This window comes from Patagioenas fasciata, chromosome 2 (assembly GCF_037038585.1).
Source record: "Patagioenas fasciata isolate bPatFas1 chromosome 2, bPatFas1.hap1, whole genome shotgun sequence".
Taxonomy (NCBI): domain Eukaryota; kingdom Metazoa; phylum Chordata; class Aves; order Columbiformes; family Columbidae; genus Patagioenas; species Patagioenas fasciata.
In genome coordinates, this window is record NC_092521.1 from 169,084,048 (window position 1) to 169,106,368 (window position 22,321).

The window sequence follows — 22,321 nt, forward strand, 5'->3', positions numbered from 1 at the left end:
GGGAGGACGGCGGTTCAGGACCGGGGTGCAGCGGGGGATCCTCACCGGGATGCACAACCGCGGGGGTGTGGCCGCACAGGGGGATGCAGGACCGAGGTTCACCGGGGATCTCCACCGGGACACACAACCACGGGGGTGCAGCAGCAGCCGGAACGGGGAGCGGGAGGGAGGACCGGGGAGCACCGGGGATCCCCACCGAGACGCACAACCGCAGGGGTGCAGGAGCACCGGGAGGTGCAGGACTGGGTTGACCAAGCGCTCCCCACCCGCACGCACAACTGCGGGATGGATGCAGCACTCGGGGGGCTGGAAGACCGGGGTGCACCGGGGATCCCCACCGGGACGCCCAACCGCGGGGGTGCAGGAGCGCCGGGGGGTGCAGGACCGGGTTGACCGGGCGCTCCCCACCGGCACGCGCAGCCGCGGGGCCGCACGCGTGTCCCCGGCGCGCGCGGCGGCCGCGGTGCGGGGGTGGGTGCGGGGGGGTCCGTTCCCGCCTTCCTCCCCCCGCCCCCCGCACCCCGCGGAACCCCCCGCGGTTCCCGCGGCGGGGCCGCCAGGGGGCGCGCACGGGCGGGCGCGCGCAGGGCTCGGTCCGCGCCGCGCCGCTCGGAGGCGGAGGAAATGAAGGCGAGTTCCGCCGAGGCGGGAGCCATTACCCGCCGCCGCCGCCGGAGCTGAGCCCCCTCCGGGCCCGGCCCCGCCGCCGCCGCCCCCCCGCTCCCCCCCTTCCCCCCTTCGCACGCCCGGCCCGGCACAGGTAGGCGCCGCCGCCCCGCCCCGGGGGGCGCTGGGGGGGGCGCGGGGGGGAGCGGCCTGTGCCCGGGACCGGTGCGTGCCCCCCGGCCTCCCGCCCGCCCCCCGCCCGGGGACACGCACCGGCCGCGGCCCCTTTGTCCCCGGTAGCCGGCGGAAGCGCGAACAAAAGCTGCTGCCGAAGGGCCCGTCCGTGCCCCGGGGTGCAGCCGGTGGCCGCTGCGGGGGGAGAGGCCGGTGCGGCGGGGAGGGCGGGCGGGGGGCTGAGCCCCCGAGGGGGCTCCGTGGGGCTGTGCCGTGGGGCCGGGGGCTGCACTGGGGGCTGCACCGGGGCCGCAGCCTCGCCGGGGCGCACGGCGTGGTCCTCACCGGGGGCTTTGCCGCGGGCCCGCGGCCACGGGCATTGCCGGGGCTGGAGGCACTCGACGGAGCTCGAGGTGTCCACCATGGCCAAGGTCTGCGCCGTGGCCTTGCAGCTCTCGCCGTGGCCGTGGGCTTTGCTGTGGCCCCGAGGCCCTCGCTGGGAGCCTGAGGTGATCACCACCACCGAGACCTTTGCCGCGGTCTTCACCGTGGCCTTGAAGCGCTTGCCATGCTCTTGGTCTTTGCTGTGGCCTGAAAGCCATTGTGAGAGCTTGCGGTGTTCGACATGGCCAAGGCTTTGGCCATCTCCTTGAGGCACTCACCATGGTTTGGGACCCTCACTGGGAGCTTGAGGTGCTCACCAATGACCAAGGCCTTGGCCATGGCTGTGGTCTTTGCCACGGCTCCAAGGCCCTCACTGGGAGCTTGAGGTGCTCACCATGGCCAAGGCCTTCGCCAAGGTCTTTGTCGCAGCCTCGAAGCACTTGCCGTGGCCATGGTCTTCACTGGTCCAGGGCTCTCACTGGGATCTCAAGCTGTTCAGCACGACCAAGACTTCCACTGGTGTCTTCACCACGGCCTTGAGGCGCTCAGCATGTCCAAGGGCTTCACCGTGACCCCAAGTTCTCACTGGGAACTTGAAATGCTCACTGAGCCCCCAAGGGTGACACTGTGGCCAAGACCATTTCCAAGGCCTGCATCGTAGCCAAGGGCTTTGCCATGGCCTCGAGCTGCTCACCATGGCCAGGGCCTTCACCAAGGGCCCTGGGGTGCTCACCACAGCCACGTCCCTCGCTGTGGCCCAGAGGCCATGGCCGTGGCCCTGGGGTGCTCACCCTTGCTGTCAGGGTGCCCACGAGACCCTCGCTGTGGCCCCGGGGTGCTCCCCATCGCCCTCAGCCTGGCCCCGGGGTGCTCCTTGTCACCTCCCGTGTGGCCCCCAGGCCCTTGCCGTGGCCCCAAAGCACATGCCGTGGCCTCACCGTGGTCCCAACGCCCGCACCGTGACTACCGCCCCCCCCGCGGTAGCCGGTCGGGAGCCCCGGGTGCCTGTGGCTGGAGAGGGCCGGGGGCCCTCGCCGTCACCCGCGCCGCCGCCACCCACCGCTGCCCTTTCCTTTTCTCCCCTCCCAGGTGCTCTCGAGCCGGGGCGAGGGGATGAGGTGCCCCCCTGCCGCGCCGTGTGCCGAAGCGGCTCTTTAGATCCTCCCCGGCCCAAGCCTCCCCTGCCATGGATGCCTCGGGGGCTGTTGCTTCGGCTCCCTCCTCCGCGGCTCCCTCGGGCTCCCGCAGCCCCATGTTCCCCCCAGGAGCCGACAGAGAGGAGTGGGGACCGAGGTTCAATTGTGCCCCTTCCACCTCTGCCGCAGCCTCGCAGGCGATGCCAGCGTCTGGCCGGAAGAGGAAGGCCAACTTCTCCAATGACGAGACTGAGACGCTGGTCTGGAATGTGGTCCGGCATTTCAGCGCCCTGTACGGGTCCGAGGCCCTGCGGGCTCACCCCGTGCGGCGGAAGCAGCTCTGGACCCAAATCCAAAGCCGCGTCAACTTCCTGGGCTACACCGAGCGCTCCATCGACGACCTCAAGCACAAGTGGCGCGACCTGCGGCTGGACGTCAAGAAGAAGATCACCTCCAAGAAGCACCTGCCCATGAACCGCGCCGGCGGGCCGCTCCACAAGCCGCGCCTCACGCCCCTGGAGAAGATGGTGGCTTCCACCTTCCTGCAGGCCAGCCACGACTCGGAGCCCGAAATCATCCTGGACCCAGGTCAGTCGTGGTTTTCTGGGGAGAGCCATCCTGACCCGCGCTCTCCGGGCGATGTCCTGCCCGGGGACGTCACCGGGGGCTCTGCCGAGGGTTTGCGCTCTGTGCCGGCCGGCGCGGTGCAGAGCGTGGATGGAGACGTTGGGGCTTTGCTCTCGCACGCAGTTTGTGTTGGGATCACGGTGTGCAGCGGGGCTGTGGTCCTGGCATAGCTGAGTAGCAAAGCACCGGGGCTGGAAACTGCAGGCGCTGGAGTTAAAAACCCACTGTGGATATAACCCCAGTCCGACAGGAACACCTTAAACTTTGTGCAAGCGGGTCCTGTTTTGGTTTGATTTTTCATTTCCCTTAAATTGTTCCAGTACCTGGTCTTGCTGGACACCAACAGTGAGAAATGGGATGGGATTGTATTCCCCCCGTTGCTTTTGGGGTCAGAGGGAGCGGGAGCAGCTGCTGCCGTGTGCGGTCACAGCGTCCTCCGCAGGGTCCCGCACCCGTGTGTGGCCGGGGGAGCCGGTGGGTCCTGGGGGGCCGAGCCTCCTCGCTGGGGTTTTGCTTTGGAGCCCTCCGCTGCCTGCAGAGTTAAACCCAGGTCTTGGCCTCCCCCAGAGCCCATCCTGCTCTTGGGGGTTTGCGTTAAGCAGATGTTACCCAAGAGATGCTCAGGGGAAATATGTTGCCAAAGATCCGTCATCATCACTTGGCAGCGGGGCTGGGCCTGTGGGTTCACCCCAGCTGGGCTTTGTTACCAGCCAGGAGGGAAATCACCCCCGTCCCTCACACAGGGGACGTGTCCGGCTTCCCAGTGTCCCCAGGGGACACCGGGGTCAGTTGTTCCTGCTCCTTCCTCCGCTCTTTGCTTTCAGCGTGGCCCATCAGGTTTTGGGGGGGACGGGTGGGTGACGTGGGTCTCGTTTCGCTGGGTTCAGGCTCGGGCTGGCTCTGGAGCAGCCGCCCGTCCTGCCGCGGAGCAGGCGGTCCCTGCGCTCTGGGAACGAGGGCCCGCGGGACATTTCGGGGATGTCAGCCCCGCAGGGCTGGGAGGGCTCGGGATGCTCCTGGGGGGGTGAGAATGAGGATGAGCAATCAGGGCTGGCCTTGCAGGAGGAGAGTCTGCACCTCAGTGCGGCAGTGCCCCCCATGCAGCGGCTGTGTCCCCCATGCAGCGGCGGTGCCCCCCATGCAGCGGCGGTGTCCCCCATGCAGCGGCTGTGTCCCCCCATGCAGCGGCTGTGTCCCCCCATGCAGCGGCGGTGCCCTCCATGCAGCGGCTGTGTCCCCCCATGCAGCGGCTGTGTCCCCCATGCAGCGGCGGTGACCCCCATGCAGCGGCAGTGACCCCCATGCAGCGGCGGTGACCCCCATGCAGCGGCAGTGCCCCCCCATGCAGCGGCTGTGTCCCCTCATGCAGCGGCAGTGCCCCCCATGCAGCGGCTGTGTACCCCCATGCAGCGGCTGTGCCCCCCATGTAGCGGCGGTGCCCCCCATGCAGCGGCTGTGTCCCCCATGCAGCGGCTGTGTCCCCCCATGCAGCGGCGGTGCCCCCCATGCAGCGGCTGTGTCCCCCCATGCAGCGGCTGTGTCCCCCATGCAGTGATGGTGTCCCCCATGTAGTGGTGGTGTCCTCCATGCAGCAGCGGTGTCCTCCATGCAGCGGCGGTGCCCCTCCATGCAGCGGCGGTGCCCCCCCATGCAGCGGCTGTGCCCCCCCATGCAGCGGCTGTGTCCCCTCATGCAGCGGCTGTGTCCCTCATGCAGCAGTGGTGTCCCCCCATGCAGCGGCAGTGCCCCCCATGCAGCGGCGGTGTCCCCCATGCAGCGGCGGTGCCCCCCATGCAGCGGCTGTGTCCCCCATGCAGTGGTGGTGTCCCCCCATGCAGCGGCGGTGCCCCTCCATGCAGCGGCGGTGCCCCCCCATGCAGCGGCTGTGCCCCCCCATGCAGCGACTGTGCCCCCCCATGCAGCGGCTGTGTCCCTCATGCAGCAGTGGTGTCCCCTCATGCAGCGGCAGTGCCCCCCATGCAGCGGCGGTGTCCCCCATGCAGCGGCGGTGCCCCCCATGCAGCGGCTGTGTCCCCCATGCAGTGGTGGTGTCCCCCCATGCAGCGGCTGTGTCCCCCATGCAGCGGCTGTGTCCCCCATGCAGCGGCGGTGCCCCCCCATGCAGCGGCTGTGTCCCCCATGCAGCGGCTGTGTCCCCCGTGCAGTGGCGATGTCCCCAACGCAGCAGTGGTGTCCCCCACACAGCCACTATGTCCCCCATGCAGTGTCACTTCCCCACAAGGTCCCATGGGGACCCCCGGCCACCCTTCCAGGGGGTCCACGCGAGCTGCCGGTGCCCTTGTCACAGCATCTGAGGCCGGATTCTCTGTCCCACAGACCTGTTCTTCCCCGGCGCCACCAAGCAATCCTTCATGCACCTGCAGCCCGGCGTCAGCCACCCCAGCATCTACATCGACACCAACGGGCAGCCCTCGGCGCTGCCCGACGTGGAGGGCTCGGCCGTGCCGCGGCTGGCGGTGCAGAGCCCCGACCCCTCCGTCATCTGCGAGTACAGCCGCGGCGAAGGCCAGAGCAGCTCGGGTAAGGCTGCGGGATTTCGGTGGGGTGGCGCTGGCGGTGGGGGCGCTGCGGGGGACACCGCGATCGGAGACGCTTCCAGCCTGTGCGGTTGTGCCCTGGGCTGCGGGTCCCCAGGGGACGCAGGGACGGCCGGGCCATCACCGTCCCATGGATTTCCCTCCCTCTCCTGCCGCCAAACGACCCTCGGCAGTTACAAAACTGTCACTTTTGGGGCAAACAACCCCGTGTCACAGGGCAGGTGACATGGGAAGGCTCACAGGGGGCAGCAGGTCCCGCTTGCCCCGGACCCTCCAGCACCGAGTGCTCACACAGAAACAGCTTTTCTGGGGTTTGTTTGAGGATGTTTTTTTAAAAACAGAAGTTTATGGTTATATGCAAATTAGGTCATTCAATGATTTGCATAAAATGCTCAACACACCCGTCCTGTTTGCCACAAAAGTTGTGGTTTGGTGACGGCAGAGGGTTGTTGGGCGCCAGGAGAAGGCGGCAAATCCAAGGGAAGGCGAAGGCTGTGGCTGTCCCAGTGTCACACGAGGCCTGGGGCGTGCAAGGCGGCACAGGCGGGCACGGTGGCCTCTTGTGTCCCCCGGGGTGTCCGTGTGCCGGGGCAGCGGGCTCACCAAAGGGTTTCTCGTCTCTTGCAGCCGAGTCGGGACCGGAGCTGCGGACTCCGGACATGTCAGCCATTTCCCCATCCCTGCGAAACGAGTCTCTGGTCTCCTACGCCTCCATGTCGGAGGAGGAGGAACGGGAGGGCCGGGAGGTGGAGCGGGGCCACGGCGGGGCCGCGGGGACACAGCCGGCGCCCGAGGCCCCCACCTCTGCCGAGGAAGACATGAAACTGTCCCGCCAGGCCATGCTGATCCGCCGCTGCAGCTCCCAGGGCTCCGTCACCTCCCTGCCCGAGGACCCTCTCAACCCCGTGGACGCTCCCTCGGACTGGGGCCACGAAGGGGTGTCCGAGCTGGCGCGCGGGCTCGACTCCTCGCACCCCGAGGAGCAGGCGGGGGGCCCGGAGATGGGCGCTTTGCCCAGGGTACTGATGGGCCCCACCTGGGAGAAGCCGCCGGCCGAGGAGGAGCCCCCGCCGCGCTCCCCGCTGCACGGCGCCCTGACCGAGGAGTCGCTGCCCTCCTCCGCCTCCCCGCCCGGGGACGCCCCCGCCGCCCCCGGCCCCCCGCGCCGCCTGGGCTGCTCCCGCCTGCGCGAGGAGCGCCGCGAGAGCTGGAGGACTAACATCCACCACTTGCTGGACCTGGAGGAGCAGTGGGACCAGCTGTACCACCAGGAGCTGGCCATGTGGCAAGAGGAACGAGCCACCCAGCGCGAGGAACGGGCCCGCGACCGCGAGCTGCAGTTCCGCTTGCTGGGCGTCCTGACGGACATCCGCGACGAGCTGCGGTACCTGCGGCAGGAGCGCGCCAGCGCCCGGCAGAGCCAGGCGCCGCCGCCCGAGCCACGGCCGGAGCCCAGCCCGCTGCTGGAGCAGCCCAAAGCCGAGCCTAACTTCCCTGAGCCCCAGGCCGGGACCGCCGGCTGGGCAGAGACCACCGTGCCCAGCCGAAGCCCCATGGGGAACCGCGGCCGGGGGCGACGCCGGGGCCGACCGCGCGGCTCTGCCTCCAGACACAGACGGCTCTTCCTCACCAACAGCTAGGGACGGGGGGGGACGCTGTCCCGCCAAGGACATGCTGTGCCTGCGGCCCTCCCAGCGCCGCTGCGGCCATGGGGAAACGGTGGTCACGGTTCGCGAGGGACGCGCGGCCACCCCGCCGGGTCACCCCGGTCCCCACGCGCACCGGGAAGGTACAAGGGGGGCGCGGGCGGTGGCACACGTGGCGTGTGAAGACGCACGAGCGCCCGGGAGCGCCGCCCGCGGCCCTGTCCCCGAGCCACAGGGACACGGGTGACAGCGCTAGTCGAGTAGGATTACTACCTTTCGGGAGGGGGGTGGTTTGGGGAGTTAGGAACACTTAGTCGCTGCTGTGCGAACATTTTATGCAAATCATTTAATGACCTAATTTGCATATAACCATAAACGTCTGTTTTAAAAAAATGCCAAAAAAAATCCTTAAAAAAAAAAACCAACAAAAACCAAGCAGAAAAGCTGTTTCTGTGTGTGGACTGGGTGCCGGGGGGGTCCCAGGCCAGGGGGACCTGCTGCGCCCCCACACCGTGAGCCTTCCCGTGCCGTCCAGTGGGTCGTTTGCCACGAGGGGTCGTTACCAAGCATCACCCCACTCATTTGGGGGACCCCAGGATCAAAGCTGGGGGAGAATGGGACCTGCAGCATCGGGCTGGATGGTCTGGGCTCAGCCTCAGCTGCCTGCGTGGCTCTGGGGTGGGGGAACAACAGGCACAGCCTGGGGACAGTGCGCGGTGTCCCCAGGGAGCGTGCAGTGTCCCCAAGGGGTGTGCAGGATCCCCAAAGGCTGCACAGTGTCCACATGGAATGTGCAGGGTCCCCAAGGGGTGTGCAGGGTCCCCAAAGGCTGCACAGTGTCCACATGGAATGTGCAGGGTCCCCAAGGGGTGCACAGTGTCCCCAGGGAATGTTCAGGGTCCCCAAGGTGTGTGCAGTGTCCCCAAGGGGTGCACAGGGTCCCCAGGTAGCTCCAGCCCCACACATACGTCCCCGGTGGCCATGTCCCCACTCGGCGGCAGCTCCTTTACCACCCCAGGGCCTCCCAGGGTGACTGTGTCCCTGGAGGGGACAGTGACACCAGTCTCAGGGGGGCCTGGGGAAGGTGCGCAGCTTTCCATGGCTGTGGTTAAAAGCGTGTGTAAATAATGTATAGACATAAACGAAGGGTAGAGGAGACCTGGGAGCAGTTTGGTGACATTGCGGGGGGGTTCAGCTGGTAGAAATAAAGGTGGGACATGGGGATGGGGCAGGACCCAGAGGACGTGGGGACCCCGTGGGTCTGGGGGGGCACGAAGGCTCTGCAGCCCAGCACGACTTTATTCCGTATCGCACGGTCCATACCAAACTACACCCCAAGCACTGTACAGAGCGGGAGGGCGGGGGCAGTAAAAATCAGCAGCGGGGGGCAGGGGGGCAGAGCAGCAGGCGGGGGGGACGGCAGCGGGGGGACGAGGCGGGGGGGGCTGCTCCCCATCCTGCGCAGCCACATTGGCTGTGGGGGAGCGGCGGGGGCCGCAGCGTCCGTCCATGGCGGGTCCATGGCCCCCCGGGGATCCCCAAGTCCCCCCGCCCCGGCCGGGCGCCTCTATTTGGTTGGAAGCCGCGTGGCCGGTTCCCGTCCCGGTGCCGGGGGGTGTCAGTCCGGGGGGGGGGGGGCGACCCCCTAATCCCCGGGGGGCAGAATGCCGGGCGGGGGCAGCGGCGGGGGCCCCCCCTCGGCCCCGTGGACCCGCTGGTGATCCTTGAGCGACTCCTTGTAGCGGAAGCTGCGCCCGCAGGCCGGGCACTGGTAGGGCCGCTCGCCGGTGTGGATGCGCTGGTGCTTGAGCAGGTTCTGCTTGCGGATGAAGCTCTTGCCGCAGGCGGCGCAGGCGAAGGGGCGCTCGCCCGTGTGCAGCCGCTGGTGGTTCTGCAGGTGCTCCTTGCGGCTGTAGCACTTGCCGCACTCGGCGCACTTGTAGGGCCGCTCGCCGCGGTGGATCATCTGGTGCCGCACCAGCCCCGAGTGGCAGTTGAAGCTCTTGCCGCACTCGGCGCAGGGGTAGGGCCGCTCGGCCGCGTGGCTGCGCTGGTGGATGCGCAGGCTCTTCTTCCCGCTGAAGCTCTTCCCGCACTCGGCGCAGCCGTGCGGACGCTCCTCGGCGGGTCCCGGCGTCGCGCTGGGGACCCCCACGGCCACCTCGGCCCCCGGGTCCGGGGCTTTGCCCAGTCTGTGCTGTGCCGGCAGAGCCGCCGCTGTTGTCACCACCGCTGTCACCGCTGCCTGTCCCTCGGGGCTCCCGAAGCCGGCGCCGGGGAAGAGCAGCTCCCCAGAGCCACCCGGCAAACCCACCTCCTCGGGGGGTTCGGCGTGGGGACACCGCTCCTCCGTCTTCACCAGCAGCCCCTCACCGGCTGCTGGGGGGGGAAAAGCTCCCGTCAGTGCCTGCCTGGGACACCGGGGATGTCCCCAAGCCCCGGCCCATCCTGGGTGGGTGTTCGCCCCCTCCAGCCCCATCCCAGCCCCACAGGGCTCAGCGTTGCTCACCGGGGCCAGGACCCGGCAGCATCTCCCTGTCCGGCAGCTCCCAGGGCTCGCGGACACACGGCTCTTCCTCCTGCTTGATCCACGACAAGAAGTCGTGCGCCGTGATCAGGGCGTCCGCACCTGCGGGGAAGGACGGGGATGGGGACTCAGCCACGCGGAGCCACCTTCTGCATCCCAAAAAGCACCGTGTGCTGCCGGCGCCGGGCACAGCTCACCTGCACAGGGGTCCGCCGGCATCCCCCGCTCCTCCGCAAACTGCTGCTCCCCCACGAAGGCCACCTCCTGCTTGATCCGCGACAGGATGTCGGAGGTGGAGATCAGCGGCTCTGCGCACAAGGAGAGACCTGGCCGGTGCTGGGATGCGGCCACCCGGTGCGACCCACGGCCACCGCAACCCGGGGCGTGGGACCCCCAGGCTCTGGCCATGGGGGACATCCCCATCCCGCAGCAATGGGGCATCAAACACCCCTAGGGGAGATGTGGTGACAAGTGACCGTGGGACAGCCCATGGGGATGGGTGACCATGGCACAGCTGATGGGGACAGGTCTCCTCGGGACAGCCCATGGGGACAGGTGACTGACACAGCCCATGGGCTCTGATGCAATGCGGTGGCAGTGGGGGACACGTGGCTCTGGCAGTGACGGATGCCCAAGACCCTCAGCACATCAGTGACGGAGGATTTTCCGGGGTCACTCGCGGTGGTCTCAGTTGCACGGTGGGGAACAGATTCTGGTTGTGGCTTGAAAATGGCCCCGCAGAGCCAGGACCACCAGGGAAGGAGCAACATCCCCAGAGCGGGGGAAACTGCAGGTGGGAGGCAAAGGGACGGGACCCGGCGCTATGGCAGCCCCAGCGGCGCCTCACCCGCGCAGGCGTCCGGCGGCAGCTCCCTCTGCTCCAGGTCCCTCTGCTCGGGGATGCAGGGTCCGTCCCCGCGCTCCCCGCGGGGCTGCGCCTCGTTTCTGGACACGGCACCGTCTGCGTGGGGAGACAGCGGGGCTGGCACCGGGGCTGTGACCGCCTGGCCCCCCTGGTCACCGGGATGCCGGAGGGACACGCCGGGCTGCCAGGCCCGGGCGTCTCTGCATAAACTAGGCAGGAGCTCCGTGCCTGGAGGCTCGTGTGGCACAGATGCTCAGGGTGTTGCTTTTAGGAGATGGGGACCCGCCCCAGCTCCCCGGGACTGGGCAGCACAGGCTGCCCCACACAGCAGCACTGGCATGGCATGGCATGGCATCCCATCCCCATGCACACAGCATGAGCCACGAAGGGTTCCCTCCAAAGCCAGAGGCCCCGGGGACACGGTAAATGCCACCATTGGGGGCCACCCCGTCCCGGACCCACTGGGGAGACGCAGCCACTGCCCCCGCTGCCTGGGCCCAGGGTGAAAAAGGCTGTTTACCCAGGGAGATCAAAGACTCGTAGTTCTCCTTCACCAGGTTGTTGTACAGCTCCTTCTGCCACTCCTCCAAATTCTTCCACTCCTCCGCCGAGAAGTAGACGGCAATGTCAACAAACGTCACCGGCACCTGCAGGGACAAGCCCCCGGCAGCTCAGCGGCACCTGCTCCCCAGAGGGTCCCCCCGCAGCCCCCCCGGAGCCGTTACCTTGGGGACCTCGCCCCGGGGGCCGGGGGGCAGCCGCAGCACCCAGAAGTTTCTGTTCTTCAGCAGGTTCTCCACATTCTCCAGGCGCCGCTGGAGCAGCCCGTACTCCTGGATGAGGGTGCCCAGCACGGCCCACTTGCTCTCCAGCTGGTTCCCAAACTCCATGGTCGTCTTCTCGCAGTCCAGCAGCTTCTTCTCGGCCGTGCCCGACCGGCCCTCCAGGCTGAGCAGGCGGGTGGCCAGGAGGTCGATCTTCCTCTCCATCGCCTGCACCGTGGCCACCACGGTCCAGAGCGAGGCCTCTGCGGAGTGCAGCTGCGCCTCCCGCACGTGCGCCCGCTCCGGCAGCAGCGGCGGCTGCAGCGGCATCAGGTGGGGGGCGTCCACGTTCCACTCCTGCACCTGGGCCGTGGGGAGGGCGCGGGTGGGAGGGTGCCCCTGGTCAGCCCCCCAGGTTCTGCCCAGAGACCCAGCCCCACAGCAGGTGCTGCTCCCCCCATCGGGCGCTTTTTCCTGACGCTGCCCATCGGGGACCCCCGCGTGTGACCCCACCACTCCCCAGCAGTGCTGCCCCCCAGCCCTGGCCCCACTGGGCACCTGCCCCATGGCAACCACCATGGTCGCCCTGTGCCAGCAGCTCGGCTGGGCAGGATTCGGTCCCTGGAGAGGCCGGTGCTGCCCAGGCAGGACGGAGCTGCTGGGGCCCGGTCTGAGCTCCGGGAGGGACAGGCCTGAGGGGTCGATGAGGGGCAGACGAGGCGGCTCTGCCGGTGCTGCTGGGTGGGACGTGTCCCTCGGGCTGGGTGGGCTGGGGAGGCACAGCAGTGCTGCCACAGCAGCCACAGAGTCAGCACCGGTCACTGCCCACATGGGACACTGGCCAGCACCAGGGGACCCCTCCCCAGCACCCCATGTCCCCATCCCTTGGGTGGTCTTCCCTGGGTCTGCCCAGGCAGGAACTCCCAGGAGCGGGATGGGGCTGGGTGGGCAGGGAGCAGCCAGGGACATGGGGCAGCCTGGAGAAGGGGTGCCCAGGGACATTCCAGGGACATGGGGCCATCCTGGGTCAGGGGTGCTCAGGGACATCCTGGGGACATCCGCGATCAGGGGTGCCCAGGGACATCCTGGGGACATCCTGGGTCAGAGGTGCTCGGGGAAATCCTGGGGACATCCTAGGTCAGGTCCCTGGTGGCAGTCTGGGGACACAGGGGCACCTCAGGTCAGAGGTGCCCAGAAGCTTTGCAGGGACCTGGGGACATCCCAGGTCAGGGGTGCTCAGGGAAATCCTGGGGACATCCTGGATCGGGTCCCCAGGGACACAGGGACATCTCAGGGAAGAGGTGCCCAGGGACTTCCCATGGACAAGGGGACAGCCCGGGTCAGGTCCTTGGGGGCAGCCGGGGGACACAGGGACACGTCGGGGAGGACGTGCCCATGAGCATCGCAGGGACTCGGGGACACCCCGGGTCAGCGGTGCCCGAGGACACCCCGCGGACACGGGGCCAGCCCGGGGCAGCTCCGCGGGGCAGCCCGGGGCCGGAGGGCGCCGGGGGTCGCTGGGCTCCGCGGGCAGGGGCTGCCGGGGTCCCGGGGGCACCGCGGAGGGTCCCGGCCGGGGCGGGGGGAGCGGGGGTGGCCGGCGAGGCGGGCGGGGCGGCTCCGCCTCCGCTCCCGGTACTCCCGGTGCTCCCGGTGCCCCCGCTCCCCCCGGGCCCGGCCGGGCCGCGCTTACCTGGGCGGGCGCCCACTCGGCCATGGCCCCGCGGAGCTGGGCCGGGCCCCGCTGGGCCGGGCCGGGCGGCGGCGGGGAGAGCGCGGAGCGGAGCGGGGCCGGCGCGGCGGGAGCGGGGCCGGGAGCGGGGCCGGGGCCGCTGTCGGTGCCTGCGCGCTGCGGGCCGGGCCCCGCCGCCCCGCCGAGGAGCCAGGGGCAGCCGGGGAATTGCATCCGCCTCCTCCGGGCTCGGCGGCAGCGGGCGGGGGAGCGGCGCGGCGAGCGGAGCGCGGAGCAGTGCCGCCTACCGGCCCCGGCAGCCCCGGCACCGGAGCGGCACCGGCAGCGCCATCGGCACCGGGAGCGGGAGCGGCACCGGGATCGGCACTGGCATTAACACCGGGAGCAGGATCGGCACCGGCACCAGTACGGGCACTGGCACCAGTGTCAGCACCAGCACCGAGCCCTGGCGCTGGTGTGGGCACTGGCACAGGCATCTGTGCTGGGCTGGGCACCGGCATCGAGCCCTGGCACTGGTGTCACACGAGCACTGGCAGAAGGATGGGCACTGGCACCAGTATCAGCACTGGCACCAGTGTCATCACCAACACTGAGCGCTGGCACCAGTATGAGCACGGGCACAGGCATTAACACTGGTATGGGCACGGGCATCGGCACCCAGCCCTGGCACTGGTATCGGCGCTGGCATGGGCACGGGTACCAGTATCCACACCAAGCCCTGGCACCAGTACCGGTGTTGGCACCAGCACCACTATCAGCACCAGTGTCAGCACCAGCACCAAGGCCTGGCACTGGTATTCGCATCAGCAACAGTGTTGGGATCGGCACCAGTACCAGCACCAGCACTGGCACCAGTATCTGTGTTGTTACCAGTATCGGCACCAGTATCAGCCCTGGCCCCACACCAGCATCGCCCCAGTGCTGGCACTGGCATCAGCACCAAGCCCAGAGCCCCTGGGCTGCCCCCTCAGCTGTGTCCCCAGTGTCACCTCAGGGTGACAGGGGCTGGGGAAGGGGGTGACCCCCCCGGGGCTGTGCTGCTGGGCCCCCCTTCTGCCTCCAGCAAACACCCGGTGACACCAGGGGCCACGAGCCCCAGGCCACAGGGTGAGGAGCACCCGGCCACCCACACACCCACACCAGGACCCCCCATCCTGGCCAGAGACAGACAGGACACCCACGTGTGGGACTGCACGGGGTTTGGGGACCCCCCGCGCACTCACCCCAGCCCTGGGACCCTTTGGTCCAACAGCACCAGGCGCTGGTGCCGGTGGGAGACCAGGGAAAAGCGTCACTGTTCTGTTTTCATGGAAACCCGAGAAAGCTCCCCTGACCCTGGGTGCTGCAGGGTCCGTACGGGTGGGCCGTGGGGTCCCCTCCGCAGGACACGAGCGGGATGGCCCCAGGCTGCGGGCAGGGAGGGCAGTGGGACAAGAAGGGTTAACGGGCTGAGCAGGCGTCACGGGAGCCTGAGCAGCCATTTCGCTCGAGGATGTCATCGCTCCAGCGTCCCCTCCAGTGCTGCGTTCCCCAAACGGGGCACCCGAAGCCCCCCAAGCCCCCGCACCCCTGCCCCATGGCCCAGCACCCCGGGGGCTCCCGCAGCCGCTGCCCTCCCAGTCCCCAGGGCCGAGCTGGGTCAGTGACACCCACGGGTGCCCGGGGCCGGACGAGGGTTCTCGGGCTCCTGCCCGGGGCCGGGGGGACAAGGGTGTCCCCTGGGAGCCAGGTGTGAGCCGTGGGGTGGTGGGTGGTGCCCCACGGGGGCCAGGGAGCTCCCAGAGCTGCAGGAGGCGGGACAGGAACCCCAAAGGGAACCGCTTAAGTGGCTTTTTGAGCAGCTCTTTCTCTGTGTAATTCAGGGGAGGGTGTGGGGTCCGCGCTGCCCTCTCCCCCGCTCCCGCAGCGCCGGGAGGCACCCGCAGCGCGGCGCACGGCACCGCCGGCACGGCCGGGGCACCGGGAGGGCTCCTGGGGATGGCACTGAGTGATGGGGACCAGCACCACACACGGCACAGCCCCACTTCTTCGGGAAACCAGCAAAAGATGGCAGGTTACTGTTGTTTTTTTCACTCCCCACCGTCCGCTCGCTCCCGGCAGCTGCGGGTGGGGAGGAGCCCGCTCCGGCCCCAGGGCGCGGCCCGCCCACCCGAACCCGTGTCTCCATAACACCTGCTCCGGGCCGTTCGGCGTGGAGCGTGGGTGACCCTCAGGGACCAGGGGGTGACACCGAGCCCTTTGGGGATGGGTGAGAGGAAGGACCCGCTGCACGGCTACTGCTGCTCCCTGGGGGCTGCTGAGCCCCCCCTGTCGCGGCGTGTTTGTGTCCCTGCCCCTGCTCCGGTTTCCCCGTGTTGTGTTTCAGGACACCCAGCAGGCAGGGCCACCACTGCCATGAGGACACAGGACCGAAGAAGCTCCCTGGACCCCACAGAAGGACAATGTGGGGGGCTGGGGCACCCAGCACCCCGTGCCCAGGACGGCGACCCCCGGGTGAGCCTCTCCTTCCACAAGACCGCTCACCGGCTCGTGGGTTTGGTGAGATTCGGGGTTCCAGCTGCTCCTGAGCTGTATGAATTTCAGGTTCAATCCAGACGCAGGCAGCGGTGCCTGTGACGGCTCAGAGTCCCTGCCCCGGAGCCAGCGCTGAGCAAACCAGGGGTTCCTGAGCTGGGGACAATGGGAATAAACACAAAATACCTGCTGGTTTATTTTCCTCAGCCACAGATTCATTCTGCACCAGCTCCGACTGGGTTTGCTTGTTTTAGCCCTGAGATGTTTCAAGTGTCTCTTACACACAGGTAGGATTTCCCCAGAAATGTCAGATCCTCCTGGGTGAAGCTTTGATCACCCAGGGAGCGATTCAGCACTTGCTGAAGACCCCGCTCTCTGCGCTGTGGGGAATTAGAAGCGAGATGCGATGCCGGGCTCTGTCCCCTCGGGGGGAGTGAGGGGGCCGGGGCACCCATGGGACCCAGTGCTCAGGGACAGAGGAATCACCCCTTGGTGTGACCTGAGCTGCAACCCAGCCCTGGCAGCTGATCCGGGGCTCACGGGGTGCTGGACACCCGGGCTGTGACACCCCCTCCCACACCGGAGCATCACAAGTGTCCCTGGGATTGGGTGAGTTTTACCCTTTTTGGGGACAACAACTGGGGAAAGGGAGCTGGGGGTCCTGGGGACAGCAGGGTGAGCATGAGCCAGCACCGGGCCCTTGTGGCCAGGAAGCCAATGGGACCTGGGGTGGGTTAGAAGGGGGTGGTCAGTAGGTCAGAGAGGTTCTCCTGCCCCTCTGCTCTGCCCTGGGGAGACCACACCTGGAATCTTGTGTCCAGTTGTGGCCCCTCAGCTCCAGAAGGACAGGGAACTGCTGGAGAGAGTCCAGCGCAGTCATCAAGATGCTGAAGGGAGTGGAGCATCTCCCGTGTGAGGAAAGGCTGGGGGAGCTGGGGCTCTGGAGCTGGAGAAGAGGAGACTGAGGGGGGACTCATTCCTGGGGATCAATATGGAAAGGGGCAGTGTCAGGAGGATGGAGCCAGGCTCTTCTGGGTGACACCCAGTGACAGGACAAGGGGCAACGGGTGCAAACTGGAACACAGGAGGTTCCACTGCAAGAGGAGAAGCAACTTGTTGGGGGTGAGGGTGGCAGAGCCTGGCCCAGGCTGCCCAGGGAGGTTGTGGAGTCTCCTTCTCTGCAGACATTCAAACCCGCCTGGACCCTTCCTGTGGAACCTCAGCTGGGTGTTCCTGCTCCGGGGGGATTGCACTGGGTGAGCTTTCCAGGGCCCTTCAACCCCTCACACTCTGGGATGCTGTGAACTCAGGAGCTGCCAAGTACCCAGGGGTCCCTCGATGGGGACGCTGCCCCTGCGCAGCCCATCCACACGGCCACTGTCCCCGCGGGCACCCAGAAGGTCCCACGAGGCCGCAGATCCACAGGAACCGCAGCTCAGATCCAGCACCCAAAGCTCAACCTGGCGCAGGAGCAGCCGCGGTGTCGCCGTGAAGGGCCCAAGACCCCAGCGAGGGCGCAGCACTGATGCTTGAGCCAAATGTGGCATCTCTGTATTTAATAATTTCTATCATTTTTTAAATCCTGGGCATTTATCCAGCCGATTTCGCACCGGTGTGACGTCTCTGCAGCTCAGCACCTCGCTGCACGCGATCACCACGCACTTACGGCTGTGTGAGGAGCCATCGCGCTCCCCCGTGCTGACCCCAGCACTCGCGGCGGTGCCTCCCGGGCACCCTCTGCTCAACCTGCCCCGGTTCCGCTCCAAACTGGGGCAGCACCGCGCGGGCACAGCCCGGTCCGCTTGCATTGGAATACAAACCACGCACGATGACCCCCATGAAAGCAGACGGGGATTTCTGGGAAAGGGGCTCTTCTGATCGCTTCTACTGAGAAGCCACATGGAGCAGGGACGACGATCTCTGCCCAGAAAGTTCTTGTGCTGACCTCCGCTTTTATGCTTCTGTGTTAATTTGCAATCCAGCAGCACCTGCGGCACCAATGGAACACGTGAGACGAGACCCATCACCTGCAGGGTAAGTGGAGATGAGAGAAATATAAATAATTGCTCATCAACACTAATCATGAAACGCCAGACCTCTCTTAATTGGCAAGCCGAAGGGAACAGAACGGGAGAGGACGTGTCAGGCAGGATCCGCAAAGCGCAATTACACCAGAACGGGCAGGGGAGCCCCACGTGCCGCGTCCTGACCTTGTTTCTGCCACGAGGAGAACACACGGGCCCTTAGCATTGAAAATGTTCTGTTCTGAGGTGTTTCTGCCTCCGCTGCTCCCACCGGGGTGGAACAGCACGGGGTGGAACAGCACAGGGCGAGCTTCGCATCTGCACAGGAAAGCGACCAAAAGCTTTGCAAACATCAACCAATGTCGGAGCTTCTCTTTCAAGACAACCCATCCTGCTAAAGATCCGGCTTTACTTTCCTCTGGCTGCAGGAACCCAAGGCTTTACACAGCTGTTTGTGTTTCCCAACGCACCAACATGATTTCTCAAGGCCAGGAACTGATTCTCAGCTCAGATTTTTATATTGAGTAACACAGTTGATGAACAATTCTTCCTGTCCCTGCTGCGGGAGCTGCCCCACCTGAGTGACCCCTGCGCATTGGCGTTATCACTGTGCATCAATCTTCAGTGTTTCACGTTTCAGTGTTATTTTTCCATGGAGACTGGAAACGCGGTGTTTAAATTCGGCTTCAGAAAGAACTATTTTTGAAGTTGAGAAGGGTGTAAGAGCACAGGGGAGGGAGCGATTAACTCTCGCACACAAACTGTTGGTTTAACCACTCCGGGCTCAGTCACGGCGAAATTCCCCCCAGCATCGCTGGAAGGGGACGGAGGGACCGTATAAGAAACAAACCCCACAGAACTTATATATTTTAAAGCTGGATCTCTGTATTAACATCTCGGAGCTTTTTGCAGTGAGACGCTGTAAGAAATGACATTTTTCCCCGCGTGTGCTGTGAGTTTCAGGCGAGAAGGTCGGGATGTTGGGGGGAACCCACCTGCTTCACCACAGCCCGGCTGCTCCTGGGGGAAAGAAACGGACACAGATGCGTTCACCGAGTCACAGACGCAGGGCTCTGCTCCTCCCGTTGTTCATTCCAATGGGATGAAGTTCAACAAGGCCAAGTGCCGGGTCCTGCGCTTTGGCCACAACAACCCCTGCAGCGCTCCGGGCTGGCACAGAGTGGCTGGAGAGCAGTCAGGCAGAAAGGGACCTGGGGGGACTCATGGACAGGAAGCTCAACAGGAACCAACAGTGTGCCCAGGTGGCCAAGAAGGCCAATGGTGTCCTGTCCTGTATCCAAACCAGCGTGGTCAGCAGGACAAGGGCAGTGATCCTTCCCCTGTGCTCTGCACTGGGGAGGCCACACCTGGAGTGTTGTGTTCAGTTCTGGGCCCCTCAGCTCAGGAAAGAGATTGAAGTGCTGGAGCGGGTCCAGAGAAGAGCAACGAGACTGGGGAAGGGACTTGAGCACAAGAGCTATGGGGAGAGGCTGAGGGCGCTGGGCTTGTTCAGTCTGGAGCAGAGGAGGCTTAGAGGTGAGCTCAGCACTCTCTAGAACGACCTGAAGGGCAGTTCTAGCCAGGGGGGATTGGGCTCTTCTCCCAGGCAGTCAGCAATAGGACAAGGGGGCATGGGCTTCAACTCTGCCAGGGGAAATTGAGGCTGGAGATTAGAAAGCAATTCTGTGCAGAGAGAGTGGTCAGCATTGGAATGGCTGCCCAGGGAGGTGCTGGACTCACCGGCCCGGGAGGTTTTTAAACTGAGATTGGCCATGGCACTTAGTGCCATGATCTGGTCAATGGACTGGAGTTGGACCAAGGGTTGGACTGGATGAGCTCTGAGGTCTCTTCCAACCCACTCCATTCTGTGATGCTGTGTGATTCTCAGCACACGAGGCGTTTGAAGGTGTGGATTTAGGCAGCTCCGTCGGATGCTCCTCAGCTCTGTGTTGCGTGGAAGGAGACTGAACCTTCTCCACGAGATTTCACGCAGGATTTATTCACAGCTGCACAGACCCGGGCTCAGCCCCACCGCGGCCGCCCCGCCGCGCACGGACGTCACCGCAGGACGGGCTGTACGGGATTCGCTCCCCGAGGAAGCGCCCCGTCCTGTGACCGCTGCGGCACTGAGCTGCGTGGGAGAGGAAGAGAAGTGAAGCTGTTCCCAGGGCGGTTCTGAGATGGAATAACGAGGAGCCGGCGGCGGCGGAGTTTTCTGGACGTGACTCACTGCCTTGGGATCCTGGGGCTGGTGCTCTCCCGAACCCCAGCGGCTCTTGGGGCTCCACGGCTCCTCGGGGCCGCTGGGCTGGAGGTGATGTGACCTTTCCACTCTTTGTGCTCAGCTGGAATAAGCAAAACCACCAAATCTCACCAGCCTGGGGAGAGACGTGCGGCCCGCAGCCACCGGCTCGGCGGGACTCCCGTCCTGCAGCCAAAAACACGTGGTTTTGTAGCTTATAACATTCCCTGTGCTTTGCACATAAACTAAGAATATACCCTTGTTCTTTTCCATATTTGCAGAAATTAAATCAGCATCTTGCTCTCTGTCTGAAGCAACCGATTCTGGGCGTTATTTCCACGCGCTGGAGCTTTCGCTGCTGCCGCTGCCCTATGACTGTAACCACTGAACGTTTGTCATTGCCGGTTTTATACAGAATCACAGAATCCCGGGATGTCAGGGGTTGAAGGGCCCTGGAAAGCTCATCCAGTGCAATCCCCCCGGAGCAGGAACACCCAGCTGAGGTTCCACAGGAAGGGGTCCAGGCGGGTCTGAATGTCTGCAGAGAAGGAGACTCCACAACCTCCCTGGGCAGCCTGGGCCAGGCTCTGACACCCTCACCCCCAACAAGTTGCTTCTCCTCTTGCAGTGGAACCTCCTGTGTTCCAGTTTGCACCCATTGCCCCTTGTCCTGTCACTGGTTGTCACCCAGAAGAGCCTGGCTCCATCCTCCTGACACTGCCCCTTTCCATCTTGATCCCCAGGAATGAGTCCCCCCTCAGTCTCCTCTTCTCCAGCTCCAGAGCCCCAGCTCCCTCAGCCTTTCCTCACACGGGAGATGCTCCACTCCCTCCAGCATCTTGGTGGCTGCACTGGACTCTCTCCAGCAGTTCCCTGTCCTTCTGGAGCTGAGGGGCCACAACTGGACACAAGATTCCAGGTGTGGTCTCCCCAGGGCAGAGCAGAGGGGCAGGAGAACCTCTCTGACCTACTGACCACCCCTTCTAACCCACCCCAGGTCCCATTGGCTTCCTGGCCACAAGGGCCCAGTGCTGGCTCATGCTCACCCTGCTGTCCCCAGGACCCCCAGCTCCCTTTCCCCTACACTGCTCTCTAATAGCTCATTCCCCAGCTTTTACCTCAAACCCAACCGTCCACTTTAACCCCTTCGAAGCTCCGTCCCCTGCTCACAGCTCCGTGGACAATCCCGCTCCCATCACGACTCTTTCTCCCTCTCATACCCGACAATCCCCGGAGGTTTTCTGCTCTAACACCGATTTCCCAGCACGTGCCGTTTGCTGCACCAGCTTCTTCTTTCAATAATGCTTTTGGTACCGTCAGCGCCGCTCTCTCCAGCTCCTCCCCCCGATATGAATCACCCAGCTGCTAATTAAAATCAGCTCCCAATCAATGACTATTAGGCTGGCACCAACCAGCTGCCTTTCATGCTTGAACTTCAGTTTAGTAAAACCATCTCATCCTAAAGCTTCCACTATAATCAATATCTGACTATGAACCAACATCTCCGGGGGGGAAAAGAGATTTTTTGATAACAAAGTGGAAAAAATCCACCCAGGAAGGCTCTTGGCATGTGGATCACAAGTGTACAGCATCATTTAGGTGTGAATTTGCTTATGTTTTACAAGTCTGATTTTCAATTTAAAAGCCTTATGGCACTCTGTGCACAAACACACTCACTCTCCTCCCGCACGGCTGTGCTGATTAAACACCATTCCTTTCAATGTATTGGTTTCTCGTTCCTCAAGAGAGCCGTCACCCCTTCTGTGTCCTGCTGGGCCTGCCTGATCTGCTCCCGCACCCCGAGGACTCTTGGACATCCCCCGTTGTCCAAAATTTGGCAAGCCCGGGATCCTCCCGAGGCCAATCTGCGCAGTTCTGTGTTCTCTGCACCCTTTGGGTGACTCCACAACCCCGATCTGACCGCAGCACCACAAAGGAGACTCAAACGTGCCCTTCTCTGATGTGATATAACACAAACCTCCCCGCTCGCTGGGCTCCAGCTGCACAAAGAAAGCGCGGTTTGGGGCAAAAGAGCAGGGGCGCGCTAGAATTGCCCCCACTAACCCGTGTGGTTCCAGTGTGTCACCAGTTTAACTTCCGAGGGTCTCGGGCTCCACACACCTGCGCTGGGGCTCGTCGGGATCTCCTTTCCTCAAACCCCTGAGCCCTGACGTCCAGCGCTGCTTTTGGGGACAGGGAACACAACACGGAAATGATGATTATATGATTTTCCTCTGATTTTTCCCCCGTCGTTAGGTATTTCCCAACATATTACGCAGACAAAGGGTACGGTGCACAAAGACCATCCCGTTCACTTTGAATCTCCAAGCCCTGTAGTTTATTTACGCCCTCGTTTTGTGACACGGCTCATTTTTGTTAATTTACGTGAAAAACGCCACCTTGGGCTCTCCCAAAGAGTTGTTCCTACAACTATGAGAAAAGACTTTGTGACGCTGTTTTCTAGCAAATACGAGCATAACCCACCGGCTTTCACTCCAGGGAAAGGTCCAACGAGGGGGTACCAGCTGCTGAGCGATATTTGCCTTTGATTTTTAAAAGAT

The 22,321-nt window shown here is 65.0% G+C and overlaps 3 protein-coding genes across 7 annotated transcripts; 2 read left to right on the top strand and 1 right to left on the bottom strand.

Annotated features, from left to right (window-relative positions):
- The first annotated feature begins 592 nt into the window (after positions 1-592).
- On the top strand, positions 593-7,562 carry LOC136098368 (uncharacterized). Of its 2 annotated transcripts, none has more exons than XM_065831701.2 (4): positions 593-760; positions 2,254-2,888; positions 5,265-5,468; positions 6,113-7,562. In XM_065831701.2, the coding sequence occupies exons 2-4, from the start codon at positions 2,351-2,353 to the stop codon at positions 7,123-7,125; spliced, it is 1,755 nt and encodes a 584-aa protein (XP_065687773.1). In that variant the 5' UTR covers positions 593-760; positions 2,254-2,350; the 3' UTR covers positions 7,126-7,562. The 2 variants fall into 2 exon arrangements, with proteins under 2 accessions (XP_065687773.1, XP_065687774.1); XM_065831702.2 differs by having other exon boundaries at positions 2,490-2,888.
- Positions 7,563-8,280: 718 nt separating this feature from the next.
- LOC136098366 (zinc finger protein 783-like) lies at positions 8,281-13,241 on the bottom strand. Of its 3 annotated transcripts, none has more exons than XM_065831698.2 (7): positions 12,981-13,241; positions 11,249-11,644; positions 11,044-11,170; positions 10,506-10,619; positions 9,856-9,966; positions 9,641-9,760; positions 8,281-9,510 (listed from the first exon to the last, which is right to left on the bottom strand). In XM_065831698.2, exons 1-7 carry the CDS (start codon positions 13,191-13,193, stop codon positions 8,777-8,779), a joined length of 1,815 nt encoding a protein of 604 aa, XP_065687770.1. In that variant the 5' UTR covers positions 13,194-13,241; the 3' UTR covers positions 8,281-8,776. The 3 variants fall into 3 exon arrangements, with proteins under 3 accessions (XP_065687770.1, XP_065687768.1, XP_065687769.1); XM_065831696.2 differs by having other exon boundaries at positions 11,249-11,650; XM_065831697.2 differs by having other exon boundaries at positions 8,281-9,507; positions 11,249-11,650; positions 12,981-13,220.
- On the top strand, positions 13,123-16,130 carry LOC139827311 (uncharacterized). Of its 2 annotated transcripts, none has more exons than XM_071805479.1 (2): positions 13,123-15,473; positions 15,702-16,130. In XM_071805479.1, exon 1 carries the CDS (start codon positions 13,667-13,669, stop codon positions 14,624-14,626), a length of 960 nt encoding a protein of 319 aa, XP_071661580.1. In that variant the 5' UTR covers positions 13,123-13,666; the 3' UTR covers positions 14,627-15,473; positions 15,702-16,130. The 2 variants fall into 2 exon arrangements, with proteins under 2 accessions (XP_071661580.1, XP_071661579.1); XM_071805478.1 differs by lacking the exon at positions 15,702-16,130 and adding an exon at positions 15,564-15,687.
- Positions 16,131-22,321: the final 6,191 nt, after the last annotated feature.